General features: G+C 49.3%; 1 protein-coding gene and 1 long non-coding RNA gene across 2 annotated transcripts in view; one reads left to right on the top strand and one right to left on the bottom strand.

Annotated features, from left to right (window-relative positions):
• Positions 1-6,896: 6,896 nt before the first annotated feature.
• LOC141084145 (uncharacterized) lies at positions 6,897-8,871 on the bottom strand. The gene is made up of 2 exons (XR_012230942.1): positions 8,733-8,871; positions 6,897-7,631 (listed from the first exon to the last, which is right to left on the bottom strand). It is a non-coding gene; the product is annotated as an uncharacterized lncRNA (long non-coding RNA).
• A 119-nt stretch (positions 8,872-8,990) lies between these two features.
• ITFG2 (integrin alpha FG-GAP repeat containing 2) overlaps positions 8,991-16,504 on the top strand; it is a 90,302-nt gene continuing 82,788 nt past the window's right edge. The window contains exons 1-2 of the mRNA XM_073568548.1: positions 8,991-9,148; positions 9,225-9,320. Of these exons, the coding sequence (XP_073424649.1) occupies positions 9,053-9,148; positions 9,225-9,320 (192 nt within the window). The 5' untranslated portion in view covers positions 8,991-9,052. The remainder of the gene's footprint in view (positions 9,149-9,224; positions 9,321-16,504) is intronic.

Below are 16,504 nucleotides of genomic sequence, written 5' to 3'. Positions count from 1 at the left end.
TTTTTGGTACTAGACATCTGGTGAGTCGGTCTTTTTGGTGGCCCGCCTTGTCTCATGATGTCAGGAATTTTGTGCAGTCCTGTGGGACTTGCTCCCGGTCTAAACCTTGTTCTCGCTCTAGTGGGTTGTTGATGCCTTTGCCGGTCCCCAGGAGGCCATGGACCCATATTTCAATGGATTTCATCTCTGATATGCCTGTCTCTCAGAGAATGACTGTTATTTGGGTGATTTGTATAGGTTCTCTAAGATGGTTCATCTTGTACCACTCCCTAAGTTGCCATCTTCCTCTGAGTTGGTGCCCCTGTTTTTGCAACAGGTGGTTCGCTTGCACGGGATTCCTGAGAACATTGTATCTGACAGAGGAGTTCAGTTTGTGTCTAGATTTTGGAGGACTTTCTGTTCCAAGCTGGGAATTCAGTTGTCCTTCTCCTCTGCTTTTCACCCTCAGACCAATGGGCAGACGGAGAGAACAAACCAGACCTTGGAGTCGTATTTGAGATGTTTTATTTCCGCTGATCAGGATGATTGGGTTTCATTTTTGCCCTTGGCCGAATTTGCTTTAAATAATAGAGCTAGTTCTGCCACTTTGATGTCACCTTTTTTTTTAACTTTGGGTTTCATCCTCGATTTTCTTCAGGGCAGGTGGAGCCTTCTGCCTGCCCAGGTGTTGATACTGTGGTGGAGAGAATGCACCAGATCTGGGACCAAGTGGTGGATAAGTTATCTCTCTCCCAGGAAAAGGCCCAGCGGTTTTCCAACCGACATAGGACCATTGGTCCCCAGTTTAAGGTTGGTGATATGGTTTGGTTATCATCAAAAAATATCTCTATGAAGGTGGCTTCTCCTAAGTTTAAGCCTAGATTTATTGGACCTTACAAGATTTTGGAGATTATTAATCCGGTCTCTTTTCGTTTGGCTCTTCCTGTCACAATTAAAATCCATAATGTGTTTCATAAATCCTTGTTGAAGAGGTTTGTTGAATCAGTTGTTCCTGGGGTGGCACCTCTGGACCCTGTATTGGTTGAAGGTAACATGGAATATGAGGTAGAGAAGATACTGGATTCCGGTCTGGCTAGACGGAGACTCCAGTATTTGGTTAAGTAGAAGGGTTATGGTCAGGAGGATAATTCCTGGGTCTCTGCCTCTGATATTTATGCCAAAAGATTGGTACGTGCCTTTCATCGGGCTCACCCTGATCGCCCTGGTGGCGTGGATGAGGGTTCGGTGACCCCTCCTCAAGGGGGAGGTACTGTTGTGAGTTCATTTCCCCCTTCACCATTGAGGTCTGATGAACTCCCTCTTCTGGTGAAGGAAGGTAGTGAGGCTAATTACCAAGCACATGTGCAGGATGATGATGACTGGGTGACTGGAATTGCTGACTGGATATAAGGCAGCCGACGCCCTTCTGCCTTGCGGGTGATTTCTCTGAAGGATTCTAGGAGACCAGTCTGATTCCTGCTCCTCAAAAGCTAAGTTTTCTGCTCTGCTTTTTGCATTTGTGTTTTGGTTTTGTTTTGCATTTTTTTTTTGGATTTCTGCCATTCCCTGCTGGGGTGAGCTGAATTTCTTTTTGCTCTGTCTTCAGAAAATACCTGAGTACTGATATAGTCTTTTTGAAGCCTACGGTGACTCATTCATAACAGGTCTCCATGCTGCAGTAGCATCGGACATGGCTGGAGACCGTGATCCGACCCCCCCCACGGCTCACGGGGCCGATCGGCCCCCGATACCAACTGACGGCGGCAATGTGCCGCCACCGTCATCATCGGCTCCCCTCCCTTGTGCTCCCCCCACCTTCCGACCCCCCCCGGTACCTCAGATGTCCCTCCCAGTGTCCCGCGGTCCCGGACCATGGGCGCCGCCATATTGTGAAAAAAAATTGTGAGCTAAAAATCTTTTTTTTTTTTTTGAGGAAAAAAATGATTTTTTTATTTTCACGGCTCTGCGTTATAAATTTCTGTGAAGCACTTGGGGGTTCAAGGTCCTCGCCATACATCTAGATAAGTTCCTTGGGGGGTCTAGTTTCGAAAATGGGGTCACTTGTGGGGGGTTTCCACAGTTTAGGTACATCAGGGGCTCTACAAATGTAACATGACGCCCGCAGACCATTCCATCAAAGTCAGCATTTCATAATGTCACTACTTCCCTTCCGAGCCCCCGACGTGTGCCCAAACAGTGGTCCCCACCCACATATGGGGTACCAGCATACTCAGGACAGGACAACAACTTTTGGGGTTCAGTTTCTCCTGGTACCCTTGTGAAAATAAAAAATTGTAAATATTTTTTATTTTCACGGCACTGTGTTATAAACTTTTGTGCAGCACTTGGGGGTTCAAAGTGCTCACCACACATCTAGATAAGTTCCTTGGGGGGTCTAGTTTCCAAAATGGGGTCACATGTGTGGGGTTTCCACAGTTTAGGCACACCAGGGGCTCTGCAAATGTAACATGACGCCCACAGACCATTCCATCAAAGTCAGCATTTCATAATGCCACTACTTCCCTTCCGAGCCACGACGTGTGCCCAAACAGTGGTCCCCACCCACATATGGGGTATCAGCGTACTCAGGACAAACTGGACAACAACTTTTGGGGTCCAATTTATCCTGTTACCCTTGTGGAAAAAAAATTGCTGGCTAAAAATAATTTTTTTTTAGCAAAAAAAAATGATTTTTTGTTTCCACGGCTCTGCGTTATAAACTTCTGTGAAGCACTTGGGGGTTTAAAGTGCTCACCACACATCTAGATAAGTTCCTTGGGGGGTCTAGTTTCCAAAATGGGCTCATTTGTGGGGAGTTTCCACAGTTTAGGTACATCAGGGGCTCTGCAAATGTAACATGATGCCTTCAGACCATTCCATCAAAGTCAGCATTCCAAAACGTCACTACTTCCCGTGAGCCCAAACAGTGGCCCCCACCCACATATGGTGTACCAGCGTACTCACGACAAACTGGACAACAACTTTTGGGGTCCAGTTTCTCCTGGTACCCTTGTGAAAATAAAAAATTGTGCACTAAAAAATAATTTTTTGAGTTAAAAAAAATATTTTTTATTTTCATGGCACTGCGTTATAAACTTTTGTGAAGCACTTGGGGGTTCAAAGTGCTCACTATGCATCTAGAAAAGTTCCTTAGGGGGTCTAGTTTCCAAAATGGGGTTATTTGTGGGGGAGCTCCAATGTTTAGGCACTCAGGGGCTCTCCAAACACGACATGGTGTCCGCTAACGATTAGAGGTGATTTTAATTTCAAAAAGTCAAATGGCCCTCCTTCCCTTCTGAGCCCTCCCGTGCGCCCAAACAGTGGTTCCCCCCCACATATGGGGTATCGGTGTACTCAGAACACATTGCACAACAACTTTTGTGGTCCAATTTCTCCTGTTACCCTTGCGAAAATAAAAAATAGCGTGCTAAAAAATCATTTTTGAGGAAAAAAATGATTTTTTATTTTCACTGCTCTGCGTTATAAACTTCTGTGAAGCACCTGGAGGTTCAAAGTGCTCACTACACATCTAGGTAAGATCCATAAGGGGTCTAGTTTCCAAAATGAGGTCACTTGTGGGGGTTTTCTCTGTTTAGGCACACAGGGGCTCTCCAAACGCGACATGGTGTCCGATAACGATTGGAGCTAATTTTCCATTCATAAAGTCAAATAGCGCTCCTTCACTTACGGACCCTGTCGGGCGCCCAAACAGTGGTTTATGACGACATATGAGGTATCGATGTATTCAGGAGAAATTGCCCAACAAATTTTAGGATCCATTTTATCCTGTTGCCCATGTGAAAATGAAAAAACTGAGGCTAAAAGAAAATGTGTGAAAAAAAGTACTTTTTTTTTTACCAATCAATTTGTGAAGCACCTGGGGATTCAAAGTGATCACTATGCATGTAGATAAGTTCCTTGGGGGGGTCTAGTTTCCAAAATGGGGTCACTTGTGGGGGAGCTCCAATGTTTAGGCACACAGGGGCTCTCCAAACGCGACATGGTGTCCACTAAATATTCCAGCATGTTTTCCATTCAAAAGTCAAATGGCGCTCCTTCCCTTCTGAGCCCTGCCGTGCGCCCAAACAGTGGTTTATGATCACATATGAGGTATTGGTGTACTCAGGAGAAATTGTCCAATAAATTTTAGGATCCATTTTATCCTGTTGCCCATGTGAAAATGAAAAAATTGATGCTAAAAGAAAATTTTTGTTGTAAAAATTAAAATGTTCATTTTTTTCTTTCCACGTTGCTTTAGTTCCTGTGAAACATCTGAAGGGTTAATAATCTTCTAGAATGTAGTTTTAAGTAGCTTGAGGGGTGCAGTTTTTAGAATGGGTATTTTCTGCCATATAGACCCCTCAAAGTGACTTCAAATGTGAGGTGGTCCCTAAAAAAAATGGTTTTGTAAATTTTGTTGTAAAAATGAGAAATCGCTGGTCAACTTTTAACCCTTATAACTTCCTAACAAAAAAAAAAATTTGTTTCCAAAATTGTGCTGATGTAAAGTAGACATGTGGGAAATGTTATTTAGTAACCACTTTGTGTCACATAACTTTCTGGTTTAACAGAATAAAAATTCAAAATGTGAAAATTGCGAAATTTTCTAAATTTTTACCAAATTTCTGATTTTTTCACAAATTAACGCAAAAATTATCGACCTAAATTTACCACTAACATGAAGCCCAATATGTCATGAAAAAACAATCTCAGAATCGCTAGGATCCTTTGAAGTGTTCCTGAGTTATTACCTCATAAATGGACACTGGTCAGAATTGCAAAAAATGGCCAGGTCATTAAGGTCAAAATAGGCTGGGTCATGAAGGGGTTAAAGAGAGACTGTGCCGTTTGTTTAAAGTCTACCCTCTGTCTGAGAGCCATAAAGTGAATATCCTGATTGGACAGCTAACGGGTGCAGCACAGAGAGGTGAAAGCCTGGTAGGACACTGATAAAGAGACTGTTGCAAAGATCCTGGCCAAGCTGAGAAGCACCTTTGACACACGCACTGCAGCTGAAATCAAGATGAGGTTCTTTGGCTGTAAACAGAAGGCGCAGGACAGTATCAGGGACTATGCTCTCAACCTGCAGGAGGCGCTGTGAGCACTTAAGCAAGTTGATCCTGACAGTGTGAAAGAGGAAGATAAACTGTTAAAGGAGCAGTTCACTGAAGGACTCCTATCCAGTACCCACAGAGGACAGTTGCGTATCATAACCCTGCAAAACCCTGATCTAGACTTTGCTGATTTTAAGGACAGGGCTATTCGGGTACTGCAGGAATCCACTGACTGCCGTCCAGCGCCCCCTAGGCGCCCAGCGATCACCTACCATCAGGAAGCAACACCTTTTCCTTCCATCCCTGTGGAGACTGATGCACAAACTCTGGATAAATATCCAACTGAGGAGCTGCGTCTTCAGGTCCAGGAGTTGACCAAAGGAATGGCTGCACTTACTAAAACCGTGCAGTCCCTGCAGGTGTCCTCCAAAGAAAAGATCCAGCTGGCTTCCTGTCCAGAGGATGTCCCGTGGCTCCGGAGGAGGAGCGCCCCGTCACTTCGAGGAAGGAACAACGATCGCTATGACCAGGACGGACGTCCCATCTGTCGTCACTGCTACAAGGCAGGTCATCTTGCCAGATTTTGTCCTTTAAACGAGCAACCCCTGGGGCAGAGGGCCAACCCCCAGGAGTAGGATCCCCAGGCCCAAGGAACTGGAGAGCCAAGTATGTTTGAGGGAGACCAATCCTTCCAGTGGTAATTGACGGCATCCCCATGAAGGCTTTGCTGGACACTGGCTCCCAGGTGACCACTATGCCGTACATTCTTTACAAGAGGTATTTTGCTGATTCTGAACTTACCCGTAGCCCAACTGATAAACTGACAGTAGTTGCCAGTAATGGTCAGTCTTTGCCGCAGATTGGATGCAAAGAAATTACTGTTAAAGTGGGTCGGGTAGAACTAAATTCTCATGGTCTGATAGTTGTTGATATTGATGGACGTGAATGTAATCCCATGATGACTCTTGGTACAAATGTAATTGAAAACTGTCTTTCCGAGGTTATTGTCTTGTTGCAACAGGATGACAAGACCCGATGCCATCGGGTTCTGTGTGCCTGAGATTTATTGGACTTTATACTTTTGAAAATGTGCAGAAGACCTGATTTGATGGACTGTAAAATGGACATTAGAAATGGCCGCTGGCGCGGAGAAGGGCGTGAAGAGATAGGAGGTCCTAGGAAAAGACCGCGAAGAGTCGTGGTCCTCCCCTGCCTGAATTACTACGTGACAGCTACATGGCCCACCCCCCGAGGTGTTCGTATACTGGCTTGGTATGGAGGCGCTGGAAGAAGACGCCGCCCCCGGAAGGAGGGGCAGAAGAAGCCAGTGGCGGGAAAGGGGCCGAGGCAGGAAGAAGAACGCCAGAACGCCTTGATGAAAAGAGGGGAGAATTCAGAAGAGCAAGGGGAGGAGAGGCCACTCGCTCCCAGGCCGCCCCTGCGGAGGCTGCGACTGCTGATCCATCCTATGCAGCGGCCACCACCACCTTACAACTGATGTTTCCATTGGGTGAGTCCCATCCGGAGGAGATATATGAGGGCTCTGGAGCAGAACGGAGGGCCGGGACCGCGCCCCCGCCTGGACCGGGCGCGGCTGTACCGACCTCCACCGATGACCCCAGCCCGAATCCAACTGCGGCCCGTCCCACCAGTCACCCCGGGAGTTGCAGCTGCTGCCATCTACCACCCGGTACCGGAACCGCGTCTGGAAACGCCAGGTACGAATACTGCCCCGGGTTTGACCCTAGCTTTGGGAGCGGAACCCCTGGATAGGAATGGCCCAGTTGACCTCAGCCGACGATTCCCGACTGCAGCCCCATTGAGTGAAGTCCCAATGGACACTGAGGAGTCAGATCCAGAGGAATTAGTGACGGCGCCGGCAGAATTGCCAACAGCAGCAACAGTGCTGGCAGCGGATGTGCCATCACCGCAGGCAGTGGACGTTTCTAGGGCCCTTTCGATTACCCCGACCAGTCCCTATCTCTCCCTGTGGGAAGCAGAATACATGCGTTTAACCAGAAACCAGAATCAAGATGAAGATACCACATCTGGTAGCGGTTCCCCATCAGCTTCCAGAATCCCAGGAGGGGATCACAATTAGTCAATAAAAAAGTAACTCTTGTTACCCAGGAAGGTTTGTTGCAAAAGTTGTGCCTTATTTTTGTTTATCATGCTCTTTCCAGTTGTTGCCTAGTTTTTGATTGGCAGCGTCCTCCCATTTGAACTACAGTGATCATGAACTTGGAGTGCATCACAAACTCTCTTGTAAATAGTTTGCGCCTCTTTAGGCGCCCTCTCTTGGGTTTCACATAAAAGACACTTTGCGAAGATGATGTCAAGATTTTACATAAGGACACTGCGAAGATGATGTCTACCTCAAAGGACACTGCAAGAAAATCCCGGCTGGGGGCGGTGTCCAGCACTTACGAGAATCTTTGAATGATTTACTGTAAAGTATTTGATAGTGTGTTTTATAAGAGTATTAGTAATTGAGAAACGGCTTTTACAAAGAATTAGGAATGTTTTGATAGAGAATTAAGAATAAAGAATTGAACATGACAGGTGATGGGCCAGGTACTTGCGGTCAGCATCTTGCGTCTAGAAGAGAGAAAAATGATAAAGAAACGTGTTACAGAGTACAGCACTTTTGAATTAAGGAAAATTTGCACTGTTTAATTTAGAATTTTAGATAGGATTGTTGGTAACGTTCAAGAATGAGTACCTCCTATACTAGGAACTATACTATACAAGTATACTATACTAGCTGTCATCAACCTCAAGCACCAATACCCTGATTGTCAGCGCAGCAGGGCATAAGGAAGAGCCAAGGCAAAGCTCCAGAATTGTTGCATCTCATGTGATTCGCCACTTCTGGAGTGGCCGCGGGATGGTATTTTTAGGGTGGAAAAGGCCCAATAACCAGCGCCCTTCCTAGCCTGATACTAGCAGCACACAGCTGTCCGCTTTACCTTGGCTGGTTACCAAAAGCATTTATTAAGAGGATAAGTGTACAGTAAGCTACACATGCAAGGTACAAATTATATATGTGATGGATATCTCTATCTTTGCACATATTTAACACATAAAAATCTGCCATTTCTCTTCTGCATTCTATTGCAGTATGCCACACATGCATAGCACAGACAGCCAACCGAAAACCACATGGATAGTAAAAGCAGACGTGAAGTCAGCCATTAGGGTCTATTAGGCCTGTTTCACACTTCAGTTTTTTTGTGTCTGTTAAAATTAAAATCCGCCAAAATGGCGGAAAGCAGATCCGTTGGTAACTGAAGCCACCGGACCGTTTTTTTGACGGATCCGATGAATGAAGAATTTTAAAGGAACCGCAGTCGAGAGATTTTTTTTTTTCCAGGCGCCAGAACAGACTTTAGGGTTAAATTTCAGGCTGAGTGAAGTCCTTCGGGCATGTGCAGTGTGGATCCTGCCGCCCGAAAAAACGTTGCATGGTCCGTTCAGGCATGTCGGCGGACGGCAAAATTTTGGCGGATCCGCAAAAAAACGGATCCAACGGATGGCCGTCCGTCAAGATCCGCCGGTAATGCAACTCAATGGGAAAAAAAACGGATCCGCCAAGAAAAATAGCGGATCCGTTTTTTTCGCAAAACGGCGGATTTTGACTGATGGACATAAACGGATGTGTGAAACAGGCCATTAATCAGGAGCATAGAGGCTGCTTACGTATGAATGGCAGGTGCCCACCCATGGATACTACAGATCCTGCACTTTGTTACATGCTCACTGCGAAGACAAAGGAGTGAGATTCACAAACGACTCCATGATGATAACACATGCAGGTGCGGAGGGCCCTCTAAGTATCTAGGCAAGGCGCACGTGTCAGGCTGGGACTCTCCCTACAGAGCTGGCAGGCAGAGCTGACATCTCACACTCCACTGCCAGCACCTCGGCCTCCAAGCTGAGACTTGGTCACGTGCTCCTCCGGCGTGACGTCATCAGAAGTTGCGGCCGGCGCTGTAAACATTGGTAGACGGGAGTCAGGGATGCGGTCTCTGAGCTACGTGCAGCGCGCAGTGCTGGAGTTCAGCGGGTCGCTCTTCCCGCACGCCTTGTGTCTCGGTGATGCGGATAACGATTCGGTAATTCGGGGACTGTTCGGCAGACTATGGGGTGACGGATCCGAGCGCTTGTCACTGTCTGGTTTTCTCTCTGCAGCTGAATGAGTTGGTCCTGGGAGACACCAGCGGGAGGCTGCACGTGTACAAGAACGAGCAGAGCAAGCCCTGGCTGAGCCGCTGCTGCACCGGCATGGTGAGCCCGCTATCTGCGCTGAATCATGGCGGGAAAAGCGTTGTCAGGTGGTTGTCTCTAATATAAGTGACCCCAAATAAGTGGCTAGAATGCATTGACAGTATCTGGCTGCACTGTGCATAGGCAGAAAGCTGTCAAGCAGCCATGGGGCTCATTATTATCATCTTCAGGATGCGGTCTGACTGGCCGTATTACTCATGTGATCATCGCCTCCCATCCCTCTGACTGACCGTATTACTCGTGATCATCGCCTCCCATCCCTCTGAGTGGCCGTATTACTCGGGTGATCATCGCCTCCCATCCCTCTGATTGGCTGTATTACTCAGGTGATCATTGCCTCCCATCCCTCTGACTGGCCGTATTACTCGTGATCATCGCCTCCCATCCCTCTGACTGGCCGTATTACTCATGCGATCATCGCCTCCCATCCCTCTGACTGGCCGTATTACTCGTGATCATCGCCTCCCATCCCTCTGACTGGCCGTATTAATCAGGTGATCATCGCCTCCCATCCCTCTGACTGGCTGTATTACTCAGGTGATCATCGCCTCCCATCCCTCTGACTGGCCGTATTACTCAGGTGATCATCGCCTCCCATCCCTCTGACTGGCTGTATTACTCAGGTGATCATTGCCTCCCATCCCTCTGAGTGGCCGTATTACTCAGGTGATCATCGCCTCCCATCCCTCTGATTGGCTGTATTACTCAGGTGATCATTGCCTCCCATCCCTCTGACTGGCCGTATTACTCATGTGATCATCGCCTCCCATCCCTCTGATTGGCTGTATTACTCAGGTGATCATTGCCTCCCATCCCTCTGACTGGCCGTATTACTCATGTGATCATCGCCTCCCATCCCTCTGACTGGCCGTATTACTCGTGATCATCGCCTCCCATCCCTCTGACTGGCCGTATTAATCAGGTGATCATCGCCTCCCATCCCTCTGACTGGCTGTATTACTCAGGTGATCATCGCCTCCCATCCCTCTGACTGGCCGTATTACTCAGGTGATCATCGCCTCCCATCCCTCTGACTGGCTGTATTACTCAGGTGATCATTGCCTCCCATCCCTCTGAGTGGCCGTATTACTCGGGTGATCATCGCCTCCCATCCCTCTGATTGGCTGTATTACTCAGGTGATCATTGCCTCCCATCCCTCTGACTGGCCGTATTACTCGTGATCATCGCCTCCCATCCCTCTGACTGGCCGTATTACTCATGTGATCATCGCCTCCCATCCCTCTGACTGGCCGTATTACTCGTGATCATCGCCTCCCATCCCTCTGACTGGCCGTATTAATCAGGTGATCATCGCCTCCCATCCCTCTGACTGGCTGTATTACTCAGGTGATCATCGCCTCCCATCCCTCTGACTGGCCGTATTACTCAGGTGATCATCGCCTCCCATCCCTCTGACTGGCTGTATTACTCAGGTGATCATTGCCTCCCATCCCTCTGAGTGGCCGTATTACTCAGGTGATCATCGCCTCCCATCCCTCTGACTGGCTGTATTACTCAGGTGATCATCGCCTCCGATCCCTCTGGCCGTATTACTCATGTGATCATCGCCTCCCATCCCTCTGACTGGCCGTATTAATCAGGTGATCATTGCCTCCCATCCCTCTGACTGGCCGTATAACTCAGGTGATCATCGCCTCCCATCCCCCTGATTGGCTGTATTACCAAGGTGATCATCGCCTCCCATCCCTCTGTCTGGCTGTATTACTAAGGTGATCATCGCCTTCCATCCCTCTGACTGGCTGTATTACTCAGGTGATCATCGCCTCCCATCCCTCTGAGTGGCCGTATTACTCATGTGATCATCGCCTCCCATCCCTCTGACTGGCCGTATTACTCATGTGATCATCGCCTCCCATCCCTCTGACTGGCCGTATTACTAAGGTGATCATCGCCTTCCATCCCTCTGACTGGCTGTATTACTCAGGTGATCATCGCCTTCCATCCCTCTGTCTGGCCGTATTACTCAGGTGATTATCACCTCCCATCCCTCTGACTGGCCGTATTACTCAGGTGATCATCGCCTCCCATCCCTCTGACTGGCCGTATTACTCAGGTGATCATCGCCTCCCATCCCTCTGACTGGCCGTATTACTCAGGTGATCATCGCCTCCCATCCCTCTGACTGGCTGTATTACTCAGGTGATCATCGCCTCCCATCCCTCTGATTGGCTGTATTACCAAGGTGATCATCGCCTCCCATCCCTCTGGTGTATTACTCAGGTGATCATCGCCTCCCATCCCTCCGACTGGCTGTATTACTAAGGTGATCATCGCCTCCCATCCCTCTGACTGGCCGTATTACTCAGGTGATCATCGCCTCCCATCCCTCTGACTGGCCGTATTACTCAGGTGATCATCGCCTCCCATCCCTCTGACTGGCTGTATTACTCAGGTGATCATCGCCTCCCATCCCTCTGATTGGCTGTATTACCAAGGTGATCATCGCCTCCCATCCCTCTGGTGTATTACTCAGGTGATCATCGCCTCCCATCCCTCCGACTGGCCGTATTACTAAGGTGATCATCGCCTTCCATCCCTCTGACTGGCTGTATTACTCAGGTGATCATCGCCTTCCATCCCTCTGACTTGCCGTATTACTCAGGTGATCATCGCCTCCCATCCCTCTGACTGGCCGTATTACTCAGGTGATCATCGCCTCCCATCACTCTGATTGGCTGTATTACCAAGGTGATCATCGCCTCCCATCCCTCTGGCGTATTACTCAGGTGATCATCGCCTTCCATCCCTCTGACTGGCCGTATTACTAAAGTGATCATCGCCTTCCATCCCTCTGACTGGCTGTATTACTCAGGTGATCATCGCCTCCCATCCCTCTGACTGGCCGTATTACTCAGGTGATCATCGCCTCCCATCCCTCTGACTGGCTGTATTACTCAGGTGATCATCGCCTCCCATCCCTCTGACTGGCCGTATTACTAAGGTGATCATCGCCTCCCATCCCTCTGACTGGCTGTATTACTAAGCTGATCATCGCCTCCCATCCCTCTGACTGGCCGTATTACTAAGGTGATCATCGCCTCCCATCCCTCTGACTGGCTGTATTACTCAGGTGATCATCGCCTCCCATCCCTCTGACTGGCTGTATTACTCAGGTGATCATCGCCTCCCATCCCTCTGACTGGCTGTATTACTCAGGTGATCATCGCCTCCCATCCCTCTGACTGGCTGTATTACTCAGGTGATCATCGCCTCCCATCCCTCTGACTGGTCGTATTACTCAGGTGATCATCGCCTCCCATCCCTCTGATTGGCTGTATTACCAAGGTGATCATCGCCTCCCATCCCTCTGACTGGCCGTATTACTCAGGTGATCATCGCCTCCCATCACTCTGATTGGCTGTATTACCAAGGTGATCATCGCCTCCCATCCCTCTGGCGTATTACTCAGGTGATCATCGCCTTCCATCCCTCTGACTGGCCGTATTACTAAAGTGATCATCGCCTTCCATCCCTCTGACTGGCTGTATTACTCAGGTGATCATCGCCTCCCATCCCTCTGACTGGCCGTATTACTCAGGTGATCATCGCCTCCCATCCCTCTGACTGGCTGTATTACTCAGGTGATCATCGCCTCCCATCCCTCTGACTGGCCGTATTACTAAGGTGATCATCGCCTCCCATCCCTCTGACTGGCTGTATTACTAAGCTGATCATCGCCTCCCATCCCTCTGACTGGCCGTATTACTAAGGTGATCATCGCCTCCCATCCCTCTGACTGGCTGTATTACTCAGGTGATCATCGCCTCCCATCCCTCTGACTGGCTGTATTACTCAGGTGATCATCGCCTCCCATCCCTCTGACTGGCTGTATTACTCAGGTGATCATCGCCTCCCATCCCTCTGACTGGCTGTATTACTCAGGTGATCATCGCCTCCCATCCCTCTGACTGGTCGTATTACTCAGGTGATCATCGCCTCCCATCCCTCTGACTGGCCGTATTACTCAGGTGATCATCGCCTCCCATCCCTCTGACTGGCTGTATTACTCAGGTGATCATCGCCTCCCATCCCTCTGATTGGCTGTATTACCAAGGTGATCATCGCCTCCCATCCCTCTGGTGTATTACTCAGGTGATCATCGCCTCCCATCCCTCCGACTGGCCGTATTACTAAGGTGATCATCGCCTTCCATCCCTCTGACTGGCTGTATTACTCAGGTGATCATCGCCTTCCATCCCTCTGACTTGCCGTATTACTCAGGTGATCATCGCCTCCCATCCCTCTGACTGGCCGTATTACTCAGGTGATCATCGCCTCCCATCACTCTGATTGGCTGTATTACCAAGGTGATCATCGCCTCCCATCCCTCTGGCGTATTACTCAGGTGATCATCGCCTTCCATCCCTCTGACTGGCCGTATTACTAAAGTGATCATCGCCTTCCATCCCTCTGACTGGCTGTATTACTCAGGTGATCATCGCCTCCCATCCCTCTGACTGGCCGTATTACTCAGGTGATCATCGCCTCCCATCCCTCTGACTGGCTGTATTACTCAGGTGATCATCGCCTCCCATCCCTCTGACTGGCCGTATTACTAAGGTGATCATCGCCTCCCATCCCTCTGACTGGCTGTATTACTAAGCTGATCATCGCCTCCCATCCCTCTGACTGGCCGTATTACTAAGGTGATCATCGCCTCCCATCCCTCTGACTGGCTGTATTACTCAGGTGATCATCGCCTCCCATCCCTCTGACTGGCTGTATTACTCAGGTGATCATCGCCTCCCATCCCTCTGACTGGCTGTATTACTCAGGTGATCATCGCCTCCCATCCCTCTGACTGGCTGTATTACTCAGGTGATCATCGCCTCCCATCCCTCTGACTGGTCGTATTACTCAGGTGATCATCGCCTCCCATCCCTCTGACTGGCTGTACACTCCCATCCCTCTGAGTGGCCGTATTATTCAGGTGATCATCGCTTCCCATCCCTCTGACTGGCTGTATTACTCAGGTGATCATCGCCTCCGATCCCTCTGGCCGTATTACTCATGTGATCATCGCCTCCCATCCCTCTGACTGGCCGTATTAATCAGGTGATCATTGCCTCCCATCCCTCTGACTGGCCGTATAACTCAGGTGATCATCGCCTCCCATCCCCCTGATTGGCTGTATTACCAAGGTGATCATCGCCTCCCATCCCTCTGTCTGGCTGTATTACTAAGGTGATCATCGCCTTCCATCCCTCTGACTGGCTGTATTACTCAGGTGATCATCGCCTCCCATCCCTCTGAGTGGCCGTATTACTCATGTGATCATCGCCTCCCATCCCTCTGACTGGCCGTATTACTCATGTGATCATCGCCTCCCATCCCTCTGACTGGCCGTATTACTAAGGTGATCATCGCCTTCCATCCCTCTGACTGGCTGTATTACTCAGGTGATCATCGCCTTCCATCCCTCTGTCTGGCCGTATTACTCAGGTGATTATCACCTCCCATCCCTCTGACTGGCCGTATTACTCAGGTGATCATCGCCTCCCATCCCTCTGACTGGCCGTATTACTCAGGTGATCATCGCCTCCCATCCCTCTGACTGGCCGTATTACTCAGGTGATCATCGCCTCCCATCCCTCTGACTGGCTGTATTACTCAGGTGATCATCGCCTCCCATCCCTCTGATTGGCTGTATTACCAAGGTGATCATCGCCTCCCATCCCTCTGGTGTATTACTCAGGTGATCATCGCCTCCCATCCCTCCGACTGGCTGTATTACTAAGGTGATCATCGCCTCCCATCCCTCTGACTGGCCGTATTACTCAGGTGATCATCGCCTCCCATCCCTCTGACTGGCCGTATTACTCAGGTGATCATCGCCTCCCATCCCTCTGACTGGCTGTATTACTCAGGTGATCATCGCCTCCCATCCCTCTGATTGGCTGTATTACCAAGGTGATCATCGCCTCCCATCCCTCTGGTGTATTACTCAGGTGATCATCGCCTCCCATCCCTCCGACTGGCCGTATTACTAAGGTGATCATCGCCTTCCATCCCTCTGACTGGCTGTATTACTCAGGTGATCATCGCCTTCCATCCCTCTGACTTGCCGTATTACTCAGGTGATCATCGCCTCCCATCCCTCTGACTGGCCGTATTACTCAGGTGATCATCGCCTCCCATCACTCTGATTGGCTGTATTACCAAGGTGATCATCGCCTCCCATCCCTCTGGCGTATTACTCAGGTGATCATCGCCTTCCATCCCTCTGACTGGCCGTATTACTAAAGTGATCATCGCCTTCCATCCCTCTGACTGGCTGTATTACTCAGGTGATCATCGCCTCCCATCCCTCTGACTGGCCGTATTACTCAGGTGATCATCGCCTCCCATCCCTCTGACTGGCTGTATTACTCAGGTGATCATCGCCTCCCATCCCTCTGACTGGCCGTATTACTAAGCTGATCATCGCCTCCCATCCCTCTGACTGGCTGTATTACTAAGCTGATCATCGCCTCCCATCCCTCTGACTGGCCGTATTACTAAGGTGATCATCGCCTCCCATCCCTCTGACTGGCTGTATTACTCAGGTGATCATCGCCTCCCATCCCTCTGACTGGCTGTATTACTCAGGTGATCATCGCCTCCCATCCCTCTGACTGGCTGTATTACTCAGGTGATCATCGCCTCCCATCCCTCTGACTGGCTGTATTACTCAGGTGATCATCGCCTCCCATCCCTCTGACTGGTCGTATTACTCAGGTGATCATCGCCTCCCATCCCTCTGACTGGCTGTACACTCCCATCCCTCTGAGTGGCCGTATTATTCAGGTGATCATCGCTTCCCATCCCTCTGACTGGCTGTATTACTCCCATCCCTCTGAGTGGCCGTATTACTCAGGTGATCTTCGCCTCCCATCCCTCTGACTGGCTGTATTACTCAGGTGATCATCGCCTCCCATCCCTCTGACTGGCCGTATTACTAAGGTGATCATCGCCTCCCATCCCTCTGACTGGCCGTATTACTCAGGTGATCATCGCCTCCCATCCCTCTGACTGGCCGTATTACTCAGGTGATCATCGCCTCCATCCCTCTTTTTTTTTTTAAATCAGATAATTTTTATTAACAGGATTCAAATTGACATTGCACACAATTGTGTCCAAAAAAAAGGAACAAAAAAGGCGCATAGACCTGTTTACAAACATT

The sequence above is a fragment of the Dendrobates tinctorius genome, unplaced genomic scaffold (assembly GCF_039654945.1).
Source record: "Dendrobates tinctorius isolate UK_male_01 unplaced genomic scaffold, ASM3965494v1 ptg000001l, whole genome shotgun sequence".
Taxonomy (NCBI): Eukaryota; Metazoa; Chordata; class Amphibia; order Anura; family Dendrobatidae; genus Dendrobates; species Dendrobates tinctorius.
This window is presented reverse-complemented; position numbering and strand designations above follow the sequence as displayed.